Genomic DNA, 20,875 nt, shown 5'->3' with positions numbered 1-20,875 from the left:
GCGCATATATGACCACATGCAGTGGAATTAGTGGTGTTTGCGAAGTTAAGCAACACTATTACTGTTGCTCATACTTATGGCCGAAACATACTCTTTCAAGTCAACGATTTGAAGAGAATATTGCTGAGCATGTACATTTGTCAATAAATTTATAGCAACTTACCTGAATAATAACAGATCCAGTTTAATGGCATACACTTTTGATGGTAACTCTATCGCCCCCTTGAGTACTGAAGTGTGTTACCACCATGGAGCTCTAAAATACTTGGAGAGAGCTAACCTTTAGCATTCCCATTCATCTCTATGGCTGTGCTCAGCTAGCGCAGGGTTCCTAGGAAGCTTGCGAAATGGAGGTTGCCATCTTTGCTCATGGGCGCTGTGTTCCAGGATCGGTTGTCATGTGACTGATCACTTGTCAATGGGAATACAAAGGGGGGAAAAAATCAATTTCATGCTTTTAAGAGCCCTTGAAAAACAATCTGTCACCGGATGAAGATGTACTGTAATGTAATGAAATAATTTAGATTGAAATGATCCTTGAAAAAAATAATAATTTTGTCATAAAACACAGCTACTTTTTAATGGCAGTCTATGGAGAAACATGCTTTTTCCATTGGGTGGTGTAGTTACAGCATCTACCAGCAGGGGCTAACGAGGACCTGATAAACAGCCAATTCCTGACCCCCTGGTTACCGCTACAGTGTAGAAAGTGTGCTGCTGACTGGGGCTAACAAGTGTTACATTGTGTCAAGAATGTTAATGAAGCATCTGAAATTTCAGCAGTGGTACTTGCGTATATTGGGAACACTGTTGGATATAAATTTACACAGATAAGGGTTGTTAGGAGATTTTATCGTACTACAATCATGTTTACATGTGTAATGTTTACCTGTTGTGGCTGTACTTTTGAAATAGTGTGTATTTCAGGGTGTTTTCACACTTGGGTCTTCTTTAAAAGAACCAAACTCAGACCCCTTTAAGAGGGTGAACAGAGTGAAAAAGGACCCAGTTCTCTTTGCATTCACACTATTTGTGACCTTGATTGTTAAGAGTACATATTAAATGCTAAGAGTACAATTAGCTCTACATATTAACTTTTGAGATTATTAAACATGTTTAATACCCTTAAAATGAATAATCAGTACACGTGTCTTTGTTCAATAAAGCATATTTTATTGAACTTCTGCAACAAAAAAGAACTGTATTACATATTGTAAATGTATAACATCTTGTTCTTTTATACATTAAGAGGGAAAAGCAATGGATTAAACTGAATGCATTGTATTTTATATCAATAATACTGTATTTAGAGGCAAAATTCAAGAAATTCAATCATGGATTATGGTAGATTAGTTGTATTACCACAGAAAATACAATTGATGGTTTTATCTATTGACCGCCTCGGGCAACATCCATTCATTAAAAACAAAAGTAATATATTTGTATGGTAATCTCTTAACTGTCACGCGCCCTTCCAATGTGGTCCGGTTAAACCCTTGAGTCTTCATTTGCACAGAACACTGAAGAAAGATTTTTAAGTTTGTTTTGTGAGGAGATTAAATAGTTTTCATCAGAAACTTACTCTGTTGTCTCCATAGAAAAAGAAATGTTGCGTCTCTTCTCTGCGCGTCATCATTACTGGTGTGCGGTAACCTGTTAGGTTCAAACATGTTTGGCATTTCACGAAAGGGAAAATCATGTGAGCCCGGAGCGCTTGGTGTTCACAATGTGCATTATTAGCGAACCAAACCATAGGTGGCAAGCAAACCATTCATCTCCCGAGATATTCTTGGTTCGGTTCGCTTTAAAGGGGTCTGAGATCGTTTGGATTGGTCACAAACAGTATGGGACAAAAATTACGCGAACCACACTCAGACCCCTGAAATGGACCAAGTGTGAAAACGCCCTTAGTGTTTATGGACTGGCCCCATTCACATCCATTATAAGCGCCTTATTCTAAACAAAATTTTTTGTAGGCATAAATGTTAGTTTACCTTTAGTGTGTGTACGTGTGTTGAGGCAGTGTGCCAGTGTGTGTTAGGGGCTGGCTGTGATTTGGGAAGTGTGCAGCTGTAGGCATGTGTTAGTCCCCATCAGGAGTGCTGCTGTATGCTAATCTGACATTTGTCACATCTGGGAGCATGTGTGCATGTGTTTGACCGAAAGAAAGCCACTGTTTTCTCTGGCTGTTGGCCCAAACACTTGCATACTTTCACAGATACATCTTTGTATTACTTACACATTTTAGATACAAGTTAAAACATAAATGTATAAATAAACATAAGTATATTATGAGTACCTTATTGCTTTTATAAACAGCTATAACATTAAAACAATATTAAGGACACAAATTTTCAGTAAAACATTTAGTAAACCGATTCATTAAGTGTCATCCTTCCACTAGAAGATATATAGTCCCTAACACACAAATAATAACAGATGTTCTATGGGTGCTGTGCAGTGATATACACAGTAACTAGATGAGCATGTGTTTCGTGTCAATTGCTGTTGCTATATTGTGTATTTTTTAGTGCTGTCATTCGATTACATTTTTTTTTATCGTGATTAATCTAGATTTTGAAAGTGCTGAAATTTGACACTATATATACTTCTTGTCTTGTCAAAATTTATTTATTTCCATCTTTGGAAGAAAACAAAACAAAGTGTTACAATATAATGCTTTATTAACATTTTCCAAACAAAGCCTTCCACAATATAATCATAGAAATGCAGTAAAATATCACCAATTCAAGTAACATTACACATTTCCCAAAGTTTAAGTGGGAGTTTGACTAATTAAAAGAACTAGTCCCCACATGGGTTGCATATTCATTGCAATGGGCATTAAATCTCTTAAACTCTCATCCTCCACAATATTAATCTGCCGGTAGACTGTGTCTATCCGCTTTGTTACAGCAATCATGAAGCTGCGTTCATGATTCGCATCAGGGCGGCCACACCAGCGTCAAGCGCTGCTTTGAACTCACCATGCGCCTTACATAGGCTGAAATATACTTGATTTCAGTCACAAGTCCCATCTGGGCTTGTTTTATACGTCAACTGACAGGGAAGCGCTGTCAGAGATTATTTTATTTAATGAGATAACAACCTCCGCGGCACTATCATAGGAGAGAGCGTAATGGTCAACTGTAGCGTGTTAAGACAGTTTCACCCATAGAATGGCTATGGAACTGCCACATATGCTAAGCTTGTAGGCTCTCCTTGGTAGAAGGGCTCTGGCATATTAACCAATCAGCATCCAAGAGTGCTGATATTTTGTATAACAGCACTGGGATGTTTTACTGTTGTATCACTCTGCTTCTCTGAGGTCGTGGCATTCTAGTCCAGAGTATGTGAGCAGTGTGGTGTGGATGCAGAGCAGGAAAACATTTTATTTATTTTTTTTGTCCGATTATCTCTGTTTTCTCTCGCTCCAAGATCGCTCGGTTTCTGCTGTAACCATTTTCTTTAGCGGAGAAGACATATGAGACACTGGCCAGTTTTTGTCTGAAACGTTAGTAAGCCAATATTAACATCTTGTCAACAGAACTGTTTAAAGCAATTTGTGTGATATAGAGCACCACAGTCTGGTTCCGGAAGTTAAAGTACCTTCCATTTTCTCCATAGACAAATTTATTTTTAATGATAACTTATAAACCTTTAAAAACAAAACTACTTTGAACTCTAAGGTTGTTCGTCGTTGGTATATGCTCCTGTTGAAGTTATCAGCCTGCGTTATTTAAACTTAATTGTTTTAGAAATCGTGTTTAATAGTGGAATTCCCTGTGAAGAACTGCGTTACCCATAATCCAGTAGAGAAAGATCCACCAATCAGAGAATCATAATGAGCAAAGGACACCAAACACTGTCCAGCAGCGACCGCCCACTCCCATGACGCAATAATGTCGGCCTCCCAACACTCTGAGACTACTTACAGTTGAGTGCATGAGTTTGCGTCTCCTTTGCAGAATCTAGATCACTGTTGTGCTCTATTGCCTAAATGTATTACACCTATGTTCTACTACTACTAATAAAGATAATAATAATAATAAAATTCACTATAAATAAACTGACCTGTTTAACATGTGATGTTATTCCTTTGTCCACCCAAATGTATCCCTCAGTGTCCACATATTGTCAAGTCTTATGTGCATGGCTCTTATTCAGGCCCTACAGTCTGTAGTAGAAGAGATGATGTGGTGTTGTGTATGTTCCATTAAATGCTTCAGCATTGAGTGCATCTGTGACCCGGCAGCATTCACAGGGAAGGGTGTTTTTGAAGCAGCGTTAAACATTGATGCCACCACACCTCTTCCCCTTTCCAAATTAAGCAAATCACTGTGCCACTCCAGGCAGAAAAAGGAACACGCATCATAATTGTTTGACATTTGGGTAATGACTGTACTGACATTTCAGACTGACACCTTCTCCCTCTCACTTTTCTAGCCTTTCTTTTCCCACCTTTTTGCGGCAGAGGCTCGTGTATTTAAAGGGTAATGATACAGACTGACAGCTTTACGCTTTAAACGAACCAGTGCCACACACACATACACTCAAGATTCTTTCTATTCCGTAGGACCATAGAGCCTATTTAGCCTGAGATGTCATCAAGGCAGAGGAAGAAATATAGATAAGATGATCCATGTCATGCAGCGCAGCTACTAACAAAATATTAACAATGACTGATCTCATGATAAATCAGTGTAGATCTTTGAAATGGGAATTAGTTTCCTTTTCCATAACTTTAAAGGAATATTCAAGGTTCTATACTGGTTAAATTCAGGCACCATCTTTGACACTGTCGATAAACACAGAAAATAATTTCAGTTTGTGTAAGACAAAAACAGTTAAGTGAATCAGTAAGTTTGGACGGTTCATTTAAGTAAGCTGGTTAAAACAAATGATTCAACAATTCACTTATATGTAGCTTTGGGAAGTCCAATTCCTTTAAGTTAACCACTTTGTTCGGATTGTTCAAGAAAGTTAATCTGCTAAAACAAACGATTCACCAATCCATTTATGGGAAGTTCAATTAATTTTAGTGAATTGCTTTGTTCGGATGATTCATGAAAGTAAACCAGCTAAAACAAATGAATTACCAATCCACTTATATGTAGCTCTCGGAAGTTCAATTCATTTTAGTGAAACGCTTTGTTCGGATAGTTAAAGAAAGTGAATCAGCTAAAACAAACAGTTCACCAATCCATTTATATGAAGCTTTGGGAAGTTCAATTAATTTTAGTGAATCGCTTTGTTTGGATAATTGTCTAAAACAAACAGTTCACCAATCCATTTATATGAAGCTTAGGGAAGCTCAATTAATTTTAGTGAATCGATTTGTTTGGATAGTTAAAGAAAGTGAATCATCTAAAACAAACGATTCACCAATCCATTTATATGAAGCTTTGGGAAGTTCAAAGAATTTTAGTGAATCGCGGGGGTCACGTGACGCCATGCAAGGAGCGGACATGTGAGCGACGAGCTCTGCGCACTTTGCTGAATTTTCGATTATTCTCATGTTATAATCTCGTGAAATTTGATACACCCAGTTACATATTTGCCCTTTGTTGCAAAACATGGCAAAGAAGTCAAAGTCCTCGGGCTCTGGAGACATTAAAAGACACTTACGTGTTCAGGATGAAAGCCCCGACAGGCCTACAGACCGGGGACTCGATTTGGATAGTGCGGTGGGAGAAGGAATCCAGCGTCAATTGTCCAACATGTCGGTGATGTTGACGAAGATTCTTGCTGACTTGGAGGATCTTGCTGTAATACGTCGATTGATTACGGCGATGGAGGCAAAGTTCTCTGAGTTAGCTACAAGAGTGACTAATGTTGAAAAAAGAATCGATTTTCTGGAGTCTTTGGAGTGGGAATTAACCGCTAATCCGCCCGCGACCAAAGTTGATTTGGAACATCTCCTTGACAAGATTGAAGATCTTGAGAATAGAAACCGCAGGAATAACGTTTGAATTGTTGGAATTCCTGAGCATGAGGAGGGCAGAGGTATGGTGAAATTCCTAGACCAGTTTTTCCAGAGTCTGCTCGACATAACAGGCCACAAGCTGGAAATCGAGCGAGCTCATAGAGTACCAGCTCACAGATCTGCTGAGGGAGACAGGCCCAGATCGATTCTGGCCAGATTTCTGAGATCATCCGATAAAGATCTTGTGTTGCGCCAGGCGAGGAGCAAAGGGAAGCTTTCTTGGAAGAACCATAATATTTTCTTGTTCCCGGACTTTGCGAGTTCGACAAGAGAGAAACGCGATCGGTTCAAGGAATGCAAGAAACTCTTACATCAGAAAAAGATCTCATTTTCTCTAATGTTCCCGGCCAAACTGAGAATAGAAACGAAGGTCAGTCGCAAAGTATTCACATGTCCAAATCTGGCAATGTCTTTTATAGAATCAGTGTCTGAGTAAACCATTGGATGTTTCTCATGTGAGTGGGCCTGACTCGCTGTACTTACTCTTGAGGAAGCTGGGCGACATTTTAGGTTTTTTGCGTTGGCTCCGCCGTACGGCTGGATCTTGTTTTGTGTATAACACTTTCCTTAAAGAAACTTTTGCATTGAAGTTCCCGGACAGATTGAGAGTGGACATTATGGATGACTGCAAAATATCTACATGCTCACACAAAGGATGTCTTTTATAAAGCTGACGGATGGTGTAAGTCATGGTATATACTTTTATGCAGCCTCTGAGTGAATTGACTCGATCATCCGGGGGAACCGGGATGCCGGTTTTGATTCTTTTTGTATTGTTCCGCCTAGCAGCTGGAGCTTGTTCTGTTGAATAACATTCCTTTGGAACAGCTGTGGATTAATCTGTTCGTTCTTCGTGCTTATTCCTCCTGCTGGCTGTGGTTTGTTTTGAGTTTTTTTTTTTTTTTTTTTTTTTTACAAGACATTGGAATGATTACGTCATCCGTTGAACTCATAACACCCGGCTCACTGAACATTCATTTGTCTGTCCAAGGAATCTGAATGGTTTTATATCAGCTGAAATTTGTTTTGTGGAAGATCACACCTTTGAGACAGTTCTGTGAATGAATCTACATGTTCTTTGTGTTCATTCTTCCTATTGACTGGGTTTATTTCACAAAGTATTTTCTGTTATGTAATTAAATTGAGCAATCCGATGGCAAAGTTGTCGTGGGGACTCGAGGGTGTTCATGGACCTTTTGAGTTTAGAGGGACTGTCGCCGGTTGGTACTGTCGTGCACGGGGTTAATGCGCACGTTTTTCTTTTTTCTGTTTGTTTTGTTCGGGGGGATGTTCGGGGGTTGATTGTTTCACTAATGGGGAATGTGGTCTTCATAATTTTGTTTTTGGCACACAATTTATTTTTTTATTATATCAATATGTCAGTTGTTAATATAAGTGTACTGTCTCTCTCCACATGGAATGTAAATGGGTTGGGGCACCCCATAAAAAGAAGGAAGGTTATTTCTTTTCTTAAACGTAAGAAATATGATATAGTGGTTCTTCAAGAAACACATCTCTCCCTGCAGGAAGCTGAAAAATTTGGGAAGATATGGGGTGGACATGCTTTCTTTAGTGCTGGCACAAGTAAGAGCAAGGGAGTCATTATATTGATTAATAAACATTTACAATTCAAATGTCTCAAACAGATTAAAGATAAATTAGGAAGAGTAATTATTGTTTTAGCTGAAATTCAAGGGCAAAGGTTGATTTTGGCTAATATTTACAGACCTAACGCTGATGATCAGGGCTTTTTTATAGATCTTGAAGGGATGTTGCAAACCGCTGGCACCCCTCATGATATAATATTGGGAGGAGACTTCAATCTTTTGATGGATTCAGTCCTTAATCATAGTGAAGCAAAAGTGTGTAAGCCCCCTAGAGCAACACTGACACTTCACAGGATGTGTAAAAATCTTGGTCTTTCGGATATTTGGAGACTTTTGAACCCATCTGGTAGGGACAATAAATTTTTTTCATCAGTCCATAAGATTTATTCTAGAATAGATTTTTTTTTTTATATCCAAATCCCTAATTTCATCTGTTGTTGATTGCTCAATTGGAAACATTTTAGTCTCAGATCATGCCCTGGTGAGTTTAGAGGTGATGCCACATATAGAGAAAAGGAAATCATATAGTTGACGCCTTAATGTATCCCTTCTGCAAAATTCTGATTTCCAACAAATGTTAAAGACTGAAATCAATGTAGACCAACTGGTCCTCAGTATCCTCTGTGGGCGTGGCTTGGGAGGCACTTAAAGCAGTTCTTAGGGGCCGGATCATACAGTATGCCTCATTCATCAAAAAATCCAAAGCACGAGAACTCGTGGAGTTGGAAGGAAATATTAAAAGTGTAGAGGCAGAGCTGAAGCACCGTATGTCAGCTGATGGCCTCAGAGAATTGACCCGATTGAAATATAGATATAATACTATTTTGTCGCGGAAAGTGGAGTTTTGGTTATTCAGGGCAAGACAGTCATACTTTGAGTCGGGTGACAAAGCAGGGAAGCTTTTGGCTAGATATATAAAGCAGAGAGAGTCTTTTTCTACCATTCCCTCAGTGAAATCTGCTGGTGGTGAAATATTTACCTCAGCCATTGATATTAATAATGCCTTTAAAGAGTTCTATATTGATCTTTATAGTTCCACGTCTTCGTCTACTGATGAAGATATTAGAAACTTTGTGGAACCATTAGATCTTCCTAAACTGACGATTGAGCAAAAAAACTCTCTTGATTTTGAGATAACCTTGGAGGAGCTTGACGAGGTAATTAAGTCCCTACCTACTAGCAAGGCTCCCGGGCCAGATGGTTTTGTCGCAGCATTTTTTAGATCCTATGCTACAGAACTGGCTCCACTTTTGTAAGAAGTTTATACTGAATCATTAAAGAATGGAAAGCTTCCTCTAACCATGACACAAGCCCGGATCAGTCTGATTCTTAAAAAGGACAAAGATCCAAGCGAGTGTAAAAGTTACCGTCCAATTTCCCTGATCCAACTAGATGTAAAAATATTGTCAAACATTTTGGCTAATCGATCAAGATCAGGTGGGGTTTATTCGGGGCCGCAGCTCTTCTGATAACATCAGGCGTCTCATCAATATCATGTGGTCAGTAGCGAATGATCAATCTCTAATCGCTGCCATCTCACTTGATGCCGAAAAGGCATTTGATATGGTAGAATGGGATTATCTTTTTAAGATTTTGGATATGTATGGGTTCGGGAGTACATTTATTGGTTGGATTAAGTTACTTTATAGACACCCTGTAGCAGCGTACAAACAAATGGATTAATCTCAGATTATTTTACTTTGAAAAGGGGCACTCGGCAGGGTTGCCCTCTTTCCCCATTATTGTTCTGTCTTGCCCTGGAACCATTAGCAGCGGCGATAAGAAAAGAGGATGATTTTCCAGCCATGGTGGCAAAATTTTTTCAAGCGATGTGGGCAGGTGGGCTTCATTACATTTATCGATGATTTGGAAGGTTAATGTTATTAAAATGAATTGTATTCCAAAATTTAACTACCTGCTACAATCTCTCCCTGTAGATGTCCCCCTCTCTTATTTCAAGGAATTTGATAGCATAGCGAAGTCCTTCATTTGGAATGGTAAACGTCCCAGATTGCATTTTAATAAGTTACATAGGCCGATAGACAAAGGAGGGCTAGGCCTACCCAAGATTTTGTTTTATTACTATGCGTTCAGTCTCAGACATTTGGCTCATTGGTCACTTCCACCTGAGAGAGCCCCTCCCTGGTTTGTTATTGAACAGGCAGTTCTTGCCCCTATTTCGCCATTACAAAGCATCTCTATCAAACTAATCGGAAAAGTTAAGTAACACCCCGTTATTTCGCATTTACACTCGATATGGACTAAAGTGTCCAGATTGTTTAAATTGGACACTTATTTAAATGCTGCCTCGAGCATATGGCAGAACCCAAGACTATGTATTGGCAAGTCTCCTTTCTGCTAGCTGGAATGGATTGTGAGGGGGGGTTGCTACACTCGGTGACCTATATGAAGGTGGTGTGTTGAGATCATTTGAAAACTTGGTCCAACATTTTGGGATCCCCAGACCTCAGTTTTATAGGTATTTACAACTGCGCCACCTGCTTTGCACTATTTTTGGGAGTAGCACACATCCCCCTAAGGAGGCAGCTGCTTTAGGAGAGGTGATTGCGGCTTTTGGAAAAGGTCATGAGGCATCAGTGTACTACTCCCTGTTAATTCAGAGTATGGGGGATGGAGCCTTAATTTCTCTCAAGAGAGTATGGGAGAAAGATTTCAACTTGGCATTGGAGGAAGGAGTGTGGGAATGTTAAGTCCGGATCTAGTGATGCAAGGGTGCATCTTATACAATTCAAAATTTTGCATAGATTTTATTGGACCCCCTCTAGTCTGTATAGGCTCGGTCTTAAAGACACATCCACCTGCTGGAGATGCCAATCAGAGGATGGATGTTGATTTTAATGTTGATTTTATATATATATATATATATATATATATATATATATATATATATATATATATATATATATATGTGTGTGTGTTTACAATTCATTGTAAAAAAAAAAAAAAACATTTTAGTGAATCGCTTTGTTTGGATAGTTCAGGAAAGTGAATCGGCTAAAACAAATGATTCACCAATCCTTTTATATGAAGCTTTGGGAAGTTCAATAAATTTAAGTGAATCGCTTTGTTCAGATGGTTCAAGAAATTGAATTGGCTAAAACAAACGATTCACAATCCATTTATATTAAGCTTTGGGAAGTTCCATTAATTTTAGTGAATCACTTTGTTTAGATAGTTCAGGAAAGTGAATTGGCTAAAACAAACGATTCACCAATCCATTTATATGAAGCTTTGGGATGTTCAATAAATTTAAGTGAATCGCTTTGTTCAGATGGTTCAAGAAATTGAATTGGCTAAAACAAATGATTCACCAATCCATTTATATTAAGCTTTGGGAAGTTCCATTAATTTTAGTGAATCGCTTTGTTTGGATAGTTCAGGAAAGTGAATCAGCTAAAACAAACGATTCACCAATCCATTTATATGCAGCTTTGGGAAGTTCAATTAATTTTAGTGAATCGCTTTGTTTGGATAGTTCAAGAAAGTGAATCAGCTAAAACAAACGATTCAGCAGTCCATTTATATGAAGCTTTGGGAAGCTCTATTAATTTTAGTGAATCTCTTTGTTCAGATGGTAAACCAGCCAAAACAAATAAATTACTAATCCACTTATATGAAGCTTTGTGAAGTCCAATTCATTTTAGTGAATCGCTTTGTATTGTTTATGAAAGTAAACCAGCTAAAACAAACAAATCACGGATTCAACTGAACATGCGTAGAAGTCACTGCATCTTTTTTTAAAGCAAAATGTTGAGGTAGCTACTTTTTTTTTCATGTCTGATCTTGCTTAGTGCTCCATGTGAGTCAGCAAATTCAAGATCTAAAGTATAATCATAACACTTAAAGAGCACCTGTTATGGTTTTTCAAATATTACCTTTCATGTAGTGTGTTATATAGCTGTTTGTGTATGTAAAAAAGTTATTGACACCCAAAAGAAAGAACCGATTCTGAACACCTAAAACGAGTCGTTAGTAATTCCAGACTTGCTTCCTGTACTAACCTACGTCATTTGGTAACACAAAACCTGTCTCTGGTCTGTTTACATGTACAGCCAGTGCAGGCTGTTAGCCTGTTAGCTGTTAGCCTCTGCTAACCAGCTAACTCACGTTATTGTCAAAGTACATATAAACTTACCACAGAGAAACGTCCTGTTCTCGTCGTGCTTGCGATGGTGGTTCGGGTTGATCTTCCGATGTATCACTATCGGACTCGGGCTCAAATTGGTATGGTAAACAGATATTTTTTTCAGACGGAGCTGAAACTCGGATATGGTGGTGGCCGTTTCCTTTCTGACACGCGCTGTAAGCGGTAGACCAATCACAACAAACTGGGACATCTGACCAATCAGGGCAGAGTAGGCTCTCTGAAAGGAGGAGGAGTTGTTTTTGACACTGGGAAAAAAAGGCAATGCTGCAATTTAAATTATGAGCCAATTAAAGTGTTTTTTGACCTTGGATGCATGTAAATCTATTGTATGAGACCTTTAAAACAAAATTAGTCACGTTTAAAAATCATAATAGGTGCACTTTAAAGGTAAAACCTAGGGATTTTCATACAGGTTTCCTGAACACCCAACCCTCCGCCATTGGTCAAACAAACATAGTCCTGCCTTCAAACTCATGCCATTGGTAGAGCAAATGTTACTGTTATATTTAACCAAGAACATTTAATTAATTTTGTTTTGAGGAACAAGAGTATCTTCTTGTATTTTCTTTATGAACGTGATAATAACTGAACAAAGAAGGTCTATTTAAAACACCTAATAGAGCAGTGTTTGTCTGAAGCACCTGTGGCCAGTGTCTCTCTCAGGTCAGGCCAGCTGGTGACCCCTCAGAACAGTTTTACAGCCATAAAATAGAGACGGCTTACAGACTACATGATATATGATGATGCAAAATTTTGTCAATATCATTCTCCCTATTGTCTATGATGTCTAACTTGACTGTTTAAAGCTGATATAAAAACAGTATGATGAGAGAAGCCCCTTTTTATCACATTCTCCCTGTGATGCCATACAGAGTAACTCCAGTCTAGAGGCTTATCTGTGGATTTGACCTTCAGTGGAGGTAAATGACGACAAGCACAGCTCTTCCTTTGGAAGAGAGCTCAGGAGAAGCCTTTCTGAAATTTTGTCTTTTTGAAGAGCATTCGGTGTGATCTGTAGTGAGAGTGTTACTGAGGTGAAGTGTGCCTGGGTTTTAAATGCAGTTCTCTGGAGGTATTTAAGGGAGAAAGCTTGTCCTGAGCACCAAGCTTGTCTTCTGTCTCTGCGTAGAGACTTTAAAAGGGATAGTTCATACATGAATGAAAATTCTGTCATCATTTACTCACCCTGTTTGTTCCAAACTATGTTGTTCTGTGAAACACAAATGAAGATGTTAGGCAGAATGTTTGCCTTAGTCACCATTTACTTTCATTATATGGAAAAATATGCAACTTGCACTGAAGACTTAAATGTCACCGAATTGTAGGTATGACCCACATACAAGCCTATAAAAGATGTAAACTCACTGTGAACACAATGCCAAACGCTGTTCAGGGTTGATGGGTTTGCGGTGTTTGAGTGAGAATGGATTAACATGGAAGCAAAGTCACAAATTCATCAACAGACAACAGACAAAAAAATAATACATATACATCATAACACATCTTCAACACCTGTGTCAGTCTGTGGAACTCCCCATGTTCCTCTCTTCTCTCAAGAACGGGGTGAACCTGGGGGCCTGGTTAGCTCAGCGAGTATTGACGCTGACTACCACCCCTAGAGTCGTGAGTTTGAATCCAGGTTGTGCTGAGTGACTCCAGCCAGGTCTCATAAGCAACCAAATTGGCCCGGTTGCTAGGGAGGGTAGAGTCACAGGGGGTAACCTCCTCGTGGTCGCGATTAGTGGTTCTCGCTCTCAATGGGGCGATGGATCGCGAAGTGTAGCATCAGCCTCCACATGCTGTGAGTCTCCACAGTGTCACGCACAATGAGCCACATGATAAGATGCATGGATTGACTGTCTCAGAAGCGGAGGCACCCGGATTGAGGTGAGTAACCGTGCCACCACGAGGACCTACTAAGTAGTGGGAATTGGGCATTCCAAATTGGAGAGAAAAGGGGATTAAAAAAAGAAATAAAAAAAAAAGAAATAAAAGAACTGGGTAAACCCAGTATTGACACCTTTTTCTTTTCCTCGTTGAGCAAAATAACAATAAACTCATCATCGCTGCTGCTTGAAGAAAAATACTCCTCCTTTTTTCAACTTGTAAGAGAACTCGCTTGCTAGACTCTCGTACTTTGATTCCATGGTTTTTTTGCAAACTTTCGTACCCCATGAAATTGCTTGTTGATTCGTGCCACCTCATGTTAAGTCGTGATTGTTAAAGGGGTCATGAAATGGAGAATCAAATTTTCCTTAATATTTAGACATATAAGAGGTAACTGTACTATAAAAATATACTGTAAATTTCAGAACTCAAAACTTCCTCCCCAGTCTAAAAAGAACATTTATAGTTGCCATCCTGCTGAAACATCTTGTTTTGAAATCTGTGTGTTTGTGATGTCACGACAATGCTTATTTGTATTTACACATCCCACAACATGTGTCATTGCACCCTTGGCCCCGCCCACTGGCACTCAGTTTGAGGGACAGAGAGAGAGAGAGCAGGACAGACAGGCCTAACTATTCCTGAACACCAAAGGGGACCCATCTGGACTGTTTTTTTTTTTTATTATTATTTTTGTATATAAACATGCACTAGACAGATGCCTTTGACTGTTGTCATGTATTTCGCACTGCTCTTACAAGACGTGGTGTCAAGTTACAACTCTGAAAAGGAGATTCATTGAGCTGCTCTGCCTCTTGTTGTTTTGAGCACAAACACGCCCTGGACACGTTCCTTCGCTCACCTGCGCTATTTTTAATTGTTGTATGTAAACATGCAGTTTTGACCGTTTTGATGTGTTTCTGACGATGTGTGTGCGTTTTTTTTTTTTTTTTTTGGCTCATATCAGCATGGATTGCTTGTGAACCAGTCATAATACGATTTAAGCTTTGCAAAGGAACTGTTATTGAAGTATGGGGTTGTTAAAAACATTTGGAACCGATCGCAAAACTGTGAGTAAAAAGATTCATTCATGAATATTTCAAATATCATGACTGTTTGATAGTTTAAGTGATAACAGTTGTGCTTGAGATGAACAGTGTAATATATTCAGATGCAATGTGTTGGATGTGTGTTGTGTAAACCCTGGAAATTAGTTTTATAATATTCTGGAGCTTGTTCATTCTCTTCCGGTTGAGCCTCAAATATGGCTGTATTTGAGGGGATGCACGATGTTAGCCAATCATAACAGTGGACGTTTACGCTGAAGTTTAAAGGAGACGCTGAGACTAAAACCGAGCATTTTTGTCAGAGGGCCAGAGACAGTGTGGAGAATTATCATATATTACTAAATTATGACTATTGATGATGTTTTGGTACAGTAAAACTTTACTAACATTATCAGTGGACCTCAGGGAAGATAATAAAATTAGTAAAACAAAAAATAGCATTTCATGACCCCTTTAATGTACTAAGTGCAAACATTTGCATCACTTTCTATGTGAAAGGGCCATTTGTCGATGATTCGCTTCACATAATCGTGACGCTTCATGGCCTTATGAGGGCAATTCTTGGCCAGAATTGGTTGCAAACTAACCGATGTGAGACTGCTGTTATGTTTTTCACTGTCCTTGGTGCTGAAAAGTTTGTAGACTTTCACAACACAATCTGTGAAGAAAATTTGAAAAAAAGTGGGCCTAGTAATTACTTTACAAATATTTGACCTAGGTTGTTGGACTTTTCAAGAGGCCGTCAAGGGTAAGACATCTGAAACGCAAACTGTCCTTGTGTCAAGATTTGAAAGACAGAATTGGAAATGAAATGATTGTTTAAACATTGTATTTAGGTGCGGAAGAGAGAAGCAAGCCAACAGTGCTGTGGGTGATGTACTTCAGCATGAGGGACACGTCAGTTCTGGACAGCAGCAGCTACAGTCTGCCGAATAATGTTCACCTGTGCACTGGTCCTGATGCCAGGTTGGGCAGTGACTACTCTATCAAACTGGTGAGTCCAGCAGAGGGTGGCAGATACTACCAATGTCTCTTTGAACCAGATATACAGTATATTGTTGTGATCTATATTGTAGGTTATACAACATTTAGTTCCAGTCCTCAAATTTGATTGGCCAAGCAGCATTCCTTGAGTGCTGATATTTAGTAGTAGACTCATGCCTTGAGAATCCATTCACCAAAAGATATTAATTCAGTGACCATTTCTGCAAATTACATCTTCACGCCGGTAGGTGGTGACAAGTAAGCATATTTTTAGTCATTAAATCATGGATTCAACTGATCGTTCACAACCAAAAACAATGGAAGTGAATGAGAATGATTTGTTTATGAAAGCTACTGTTGTATAAAAGCAATATCACATTCTCTATTCTTATAAAAAAATTTGCTTACTGTTTTTATTATTTTATTATTATTACAAGACTAAAAAGTTGGTTTAGGCAAAAACATGATTTGTTGAGTGAAAATGGATGATTCCACGATTGTGATGCCATTTAGCACTTTTAAAAATTAAAAGTGCTGTAAGCAATTTTCTTTTTTTTTTTCATAGAAAAGCATGCAAAAAATGTTTCTACTCCCTGAAATATATTAATGAAATAAGTGTCGTGAGATATCTCACCGGTCTCTGTGACAGCACTAGACCGTTTGCCGTGGTCTCTGACGCTTTCTGCCTGTCAATCATTTTGCACATTCTCATAGTATTGTAGTTACACCGAATTATTGAGGCTTAAGGTCCAGGTGTACTTAGTTTTTCTGTTCCAGATTGGATTGTGCCCGAAAATTGGATTTGCCTTTCAAAGTATACTCTTCTGACTGCGAGCGAATATGAACGCGTTCGACATCTGCGCACTATGACTGCTTTGTGATACTCTTCTAGCACAGTCAATGGTTGGTGCATGCGCCGAAGATGTCCTCGTCTGTGTGGATGTAGAGAAAATCTCGGCCGCAAGAACTTCGCTGATGACGAAATTTGCTTCACGCATACTTTGCGCAGAGCAAACAGCAACGTGGACAACCAAAGCATACTTTGGCTTTTAATGCCATTTTCAAGCCATGTTGCTCAGTTATCAGTTGAGGGCACTATTTTGCTGCTGTTGTTTTTGACAACCGCTTCTGCTCTGTGTCGGGCTCATTAAAGCACATTTGGTATCTTTGGAGTGCTGGATTTTTGAAAGAGGGGGCGTGGCTAATTCATGACTGCTTGTGGAAATTCTAGAACTGCTAAAATCGCTTACAGCACCTTTAAAGTTGCTATATGTAAGATTGACAACAAGCATTTGAAATGAGTACTGCAGTCCAAATTAAAAATATTGGAGAGCTGTCCCACCCCAGACTCGAAACTCATGTGGGTTGCCAGAATGTTGACACGCAAATTAGCCAACTCAGCATCCGTTTTAAAGGATTTCTGGGCTTTAAGCTGTCTCCATCTTCCAAAGGCATCTTCAATATTTATCCTTGTTTTACTACGCCTCTGGTCATGGTGGTTTTTAGACAGATGGCGAGGCTTTTTAGGTCGGGTGGATTCTGTTTTCTCTGATCCATTAGTTTGCTGGCTCCATGGCTGCAGAACGCAGTGTTGTTTGCCTGCAAACTTGTTCAAATCTGGCAACTCAGCGGTGTCGAAATACTGTTGGTGAGTGGGCAGTGGGCGGGATCACACAGGCCAAAACATAAACAGAAATTTTGGCCCGGAATGGAAACTTCAATTTAGAATATACTGGCTGTAGCATTGTTATCGGAGAAGCCAGTATTTCAACTTAGCATGTTTCCTAAGTCTCTAATGACATATTATGGTCATTTTATGATTAAGTACAGTAAAAATATGACATATAGCACCTTTAACCTTAATTTAGTCATTTGTCAACATTTAATGTAAGAGAACATGCATTTAACCCTTCAAAAAGAGATTTTACCAACATCAGGCAATAATATTTCATTTTTAAATATTTTAATAATATTGAAAATGTCACGTCATGTCATGAAGTGGTTTTTTTTTTTTTTTTGTGGGCAATAGCTGCATGTTTCTCAATCCTTTTACTAAAATATAGCAATGTCATTTTTTTCCTTTAACAGAGCCCACAAGCCCAGTTTTTTTTTCCACATTTTTCTAAGATTTAATTTATTAAAGAAGAAGAAAAAATGCAGAAAATTTACTTAAGATGAAATAAGACAGTGTCACTTCATGTTGAACATATGACTTGTGGAATATTCCAAACACTTAATAAGGGTTAATGTATTAAACAGTTAACAGATAACAGAGTTGTCAATATTACAGGACCCTGGTAAAATTGAATTTTTTTCTAACTAATAATGTATTACTCATGACCAAATGTGTTTTAAGATTAAATAAATTACAGATTTACAAAATAATGCAAAAAACTATATTTATAAACTATATACTATAAAAACTATGAAATACTTTAATGTTTATATTTAAAGGTGAAAGTGTAGTCCCTGAGTGGAGGGACATGTGAAAATAGTGTTGTTGTTGTTTTTGTTTTTTTACATGTATGTTGTCATGCAGGCCATTTATCTTAATTCTAAAATGTGATCAAAATTCATTATTCTAGGTTCAATACAAGTCAAGATCAATCGACAGCATTTGTGGCATAATGTTGATTACCACAAAAAAATTATTTCGACTAGTTCCTCCTTAAAAATAAAAATAAAATAAAAAATCAAGGTTACAGTGAGGCACTTACAGTGGAAGTGAAGGGGGCCAATTTTTGGAGGGTTTAAAGGCAGAAATGTGAAGCTTATAATTTTATAAAAGCACATATTAAATCTTCTGTTAAAACTCATGTATTATTTGAGCTGTTAAGTTGTTTAAATCATCGTTTTTACGATCATTTTAGGGTTTATAGCATCGTCATGGCAACAAAGTTATAAAATTGGCTATAATTCTACACAGAAAAGGTTAGCAAGCAATTTTATCACACTAAAATCATGTTAACAAGCATATTGTTTACATCTTGTGGCTATACTTTTGAAATAGTGAGTATACGGATTGGCTCCATTTACTTCCATTGTAAGTGTCTCACTGGAACCCAGATTTGTGCTTTTTTTAAAGGAGGGACAAGTTTAAATTAACTTTTGTGGTAATCAACATTATGCCACCAAATACTGTCAATTTAGCTCAACCTGTATTGAACCAACAATATTCTTTTAATATGCATATTGGCAAATGTAAAGTCAGTGGGACACAAAAGGCACTGCAATTGTGGAATCATTTGTGATTATACTGTATCTCAAACAGTGTGCAGAAGTTAGGAAATCAACAACATGCATACTCACAAACCTCTCTAATACTAAAATATGGTGTGTTTATTACCAGGCTGAATCAGTGTTTCACCATCTCCTGCCCGATGAGGAGTTCTGCCCACCTGCACCCAATCCTGAGGACATCATCTACGACGGTGATGGTTCACAGGCTGAGGGGGCAGGGTTTGACGACACTAATAACACAGAAGGAGATAATAGCCAGGCTGAAGAAGAAGGTGTCGCCCAGGAGAAGAGCCCATCAGCTGAAAGCTCTGAGGCTTCAGAGAATATAGATAGTACTACCCAGGAAACACCACTGGAGACAACTGCTCAGACCACACTCACAGATTAATAGACCCGATAGGGACGGTTCTTCACTTCTCGATAATCACTGTCACTGCATTTCTCTCTTTATCTGTTTGTCTGAATGCCTATGTGGAGAACATATGGTTTTCCTCATACACTGTCATTATTTTCTGCTTAAGATCTGTGTCTTTTTGGAGTGGGCCAATGTGCTTTAATGCCAAAATCTCTTTCCAGTTAAACGTGTTCTTATGTCTATCAACACTGAAAAGATTTTAACATTTATGTGCCTTTCTTTAGGCGTTTTCACACTCAATACCCTTTTGTTGAGTTTTGGCTTGTTACTGTAACAGTTAATGCATTGTTTACTTTTTTAAAACAAGATGTTCTTTCCATCAAGAATTCACAATTTTGTCTTTGTATGATACAAGAAAGGTGCCCACCATAGCATATTCTACAATTAACAGACTTAAAAGGAATAGTTTACCCAAAAATAAAACATTTTCCAAATAATGAAAGTGAATGGTGACTAAGGCTGTCAGTCCCTAACATTCTGCCTTACATCTCCTTTTGTGTTAAACTTAAGAAGGTTGCATCTAGGACAACGTGTGAGTAAATGATGACAGAACTTGTATTTTTTGGGGAACTATCCCATTGTTAAAGTTGACATTTTGGAAACATGGAATGCTTTCCATACTGAGCGTACAATCTGCTGCTTCTTCAAACCTTCTGAAGACTTGTCTGCTAAGAATATGTATTTCATATCTCCGTTTTAATTCTGTCAGTAAATTCATGTCCCAACAAATCAGTTCTCTCTCATGTCACATCATATGTATTTCTGAAATATATTGCTTTAATTGTATCAAACAAAAATGGTTGCAGACATTAAATATTTAATTGAAGTATTTTGGCATTAAGTCTAGTTTATTTGTGTGTGTTTTTACCTGTGCTGCATGTATCACCTGATCCAGATTTCTATGCATTTACAGTTCCGAACAACTGTGTACTGCCTTGTAAAGGCAAAGCACAGTAACTACACATTTTGTCAAAATTGAGTTATGATCGAAATTGGGTGTACTGTCCAAGTACAGTACATTCTTTAGGTATGCAGGTGAAAAATATGAATACATTCCCCAGACAAACTTAATCTAAAAACGTGGGCATTGTCCCTTGACCCTAATACATGATGTAGCAACAACAACATTGAAAATAATGTACTCTGGTTTTGTTAAACAAGTACAATTTAACTTCTAGGAGCACCTTTCTTGGTGTAAATATCACTTGAAAAGAGTTGCCTTACTTTTGTTTTCAATTCAGCGTTTTGAATATGACGTTTTACCAGCTTCCGTTGGATAATAGGATAGTAAAGCGTCTGCTGGTTGCACACTTCAGAATCATGGCGGATGGAGTAGTAGTGATGTCCGATTTGTGAATGAATTTTTCTTTTGAACCGATACTTTTTAATGACTCGAACGTACCGATTCGCAAATTGTCGGTAGATCGCCCAATTCTGAGGGACTGTGAGATGGTAACTATGTTGTTAACAAATTGGGAATAATTATTATTAATGGTTAACATTATTATTATTAATATTGAC

At 38.3% G+C, this 20,875-nt stretch overlaps 1 protein-coding gene across 2 annotated transcripts in view; it reads left to right on the top strand.

Moving 5' to 3' along the window:
* Window positions 1–20,183, top strand: part of LOC127428855 (rab proteins geranylgeranyltransferase component A 2-like) — a 101,887-nt gene extending 81,704 nt beyond the window's left edge. For both annotated transcript variants that reach the window (XM_051677494.1, XM_051677493.1), the window contains exons 14-15: window positions 15,552–15,709; window positions 19,049–20,183. In XM_051677494.1, the coding sequence (XP_051533454.1) occupies window positions 15,552–15,709; window positions 19,049–19,327 (437 nt within the window). In that variant the 3' untranslated portion in view covers window positions 19,328–20,183. The remainder of the gene's footprint in view (window positions 1–15,551; window positions 15,710–19,048) is intronic.
* The last annotated feature ends 692 nt before the right edge of the window (window positions 20,184–20,875 follow it).

The sequence above is a fragment of the Myxocyprinus asiaticus genome, chromosome 38 (genome assembly GCF_019703515.2).
Source record: "Myxocyprinus asiaticus isolate MX2 ecotype Aquarium Trade chromosome 38, UBuf_Myxa_2, whole genome shotgun sequence".
Lineage (NCBI taxonomy): Eukaryota > Metazoa > Chordata > Actinopteri > Cypriniformes > Catostomidae > Myxocyprinus > Myxocyprinus asiaticus.
This window is presented reverse-complemented; position numbering and strand designations above follow the sequence as displayed.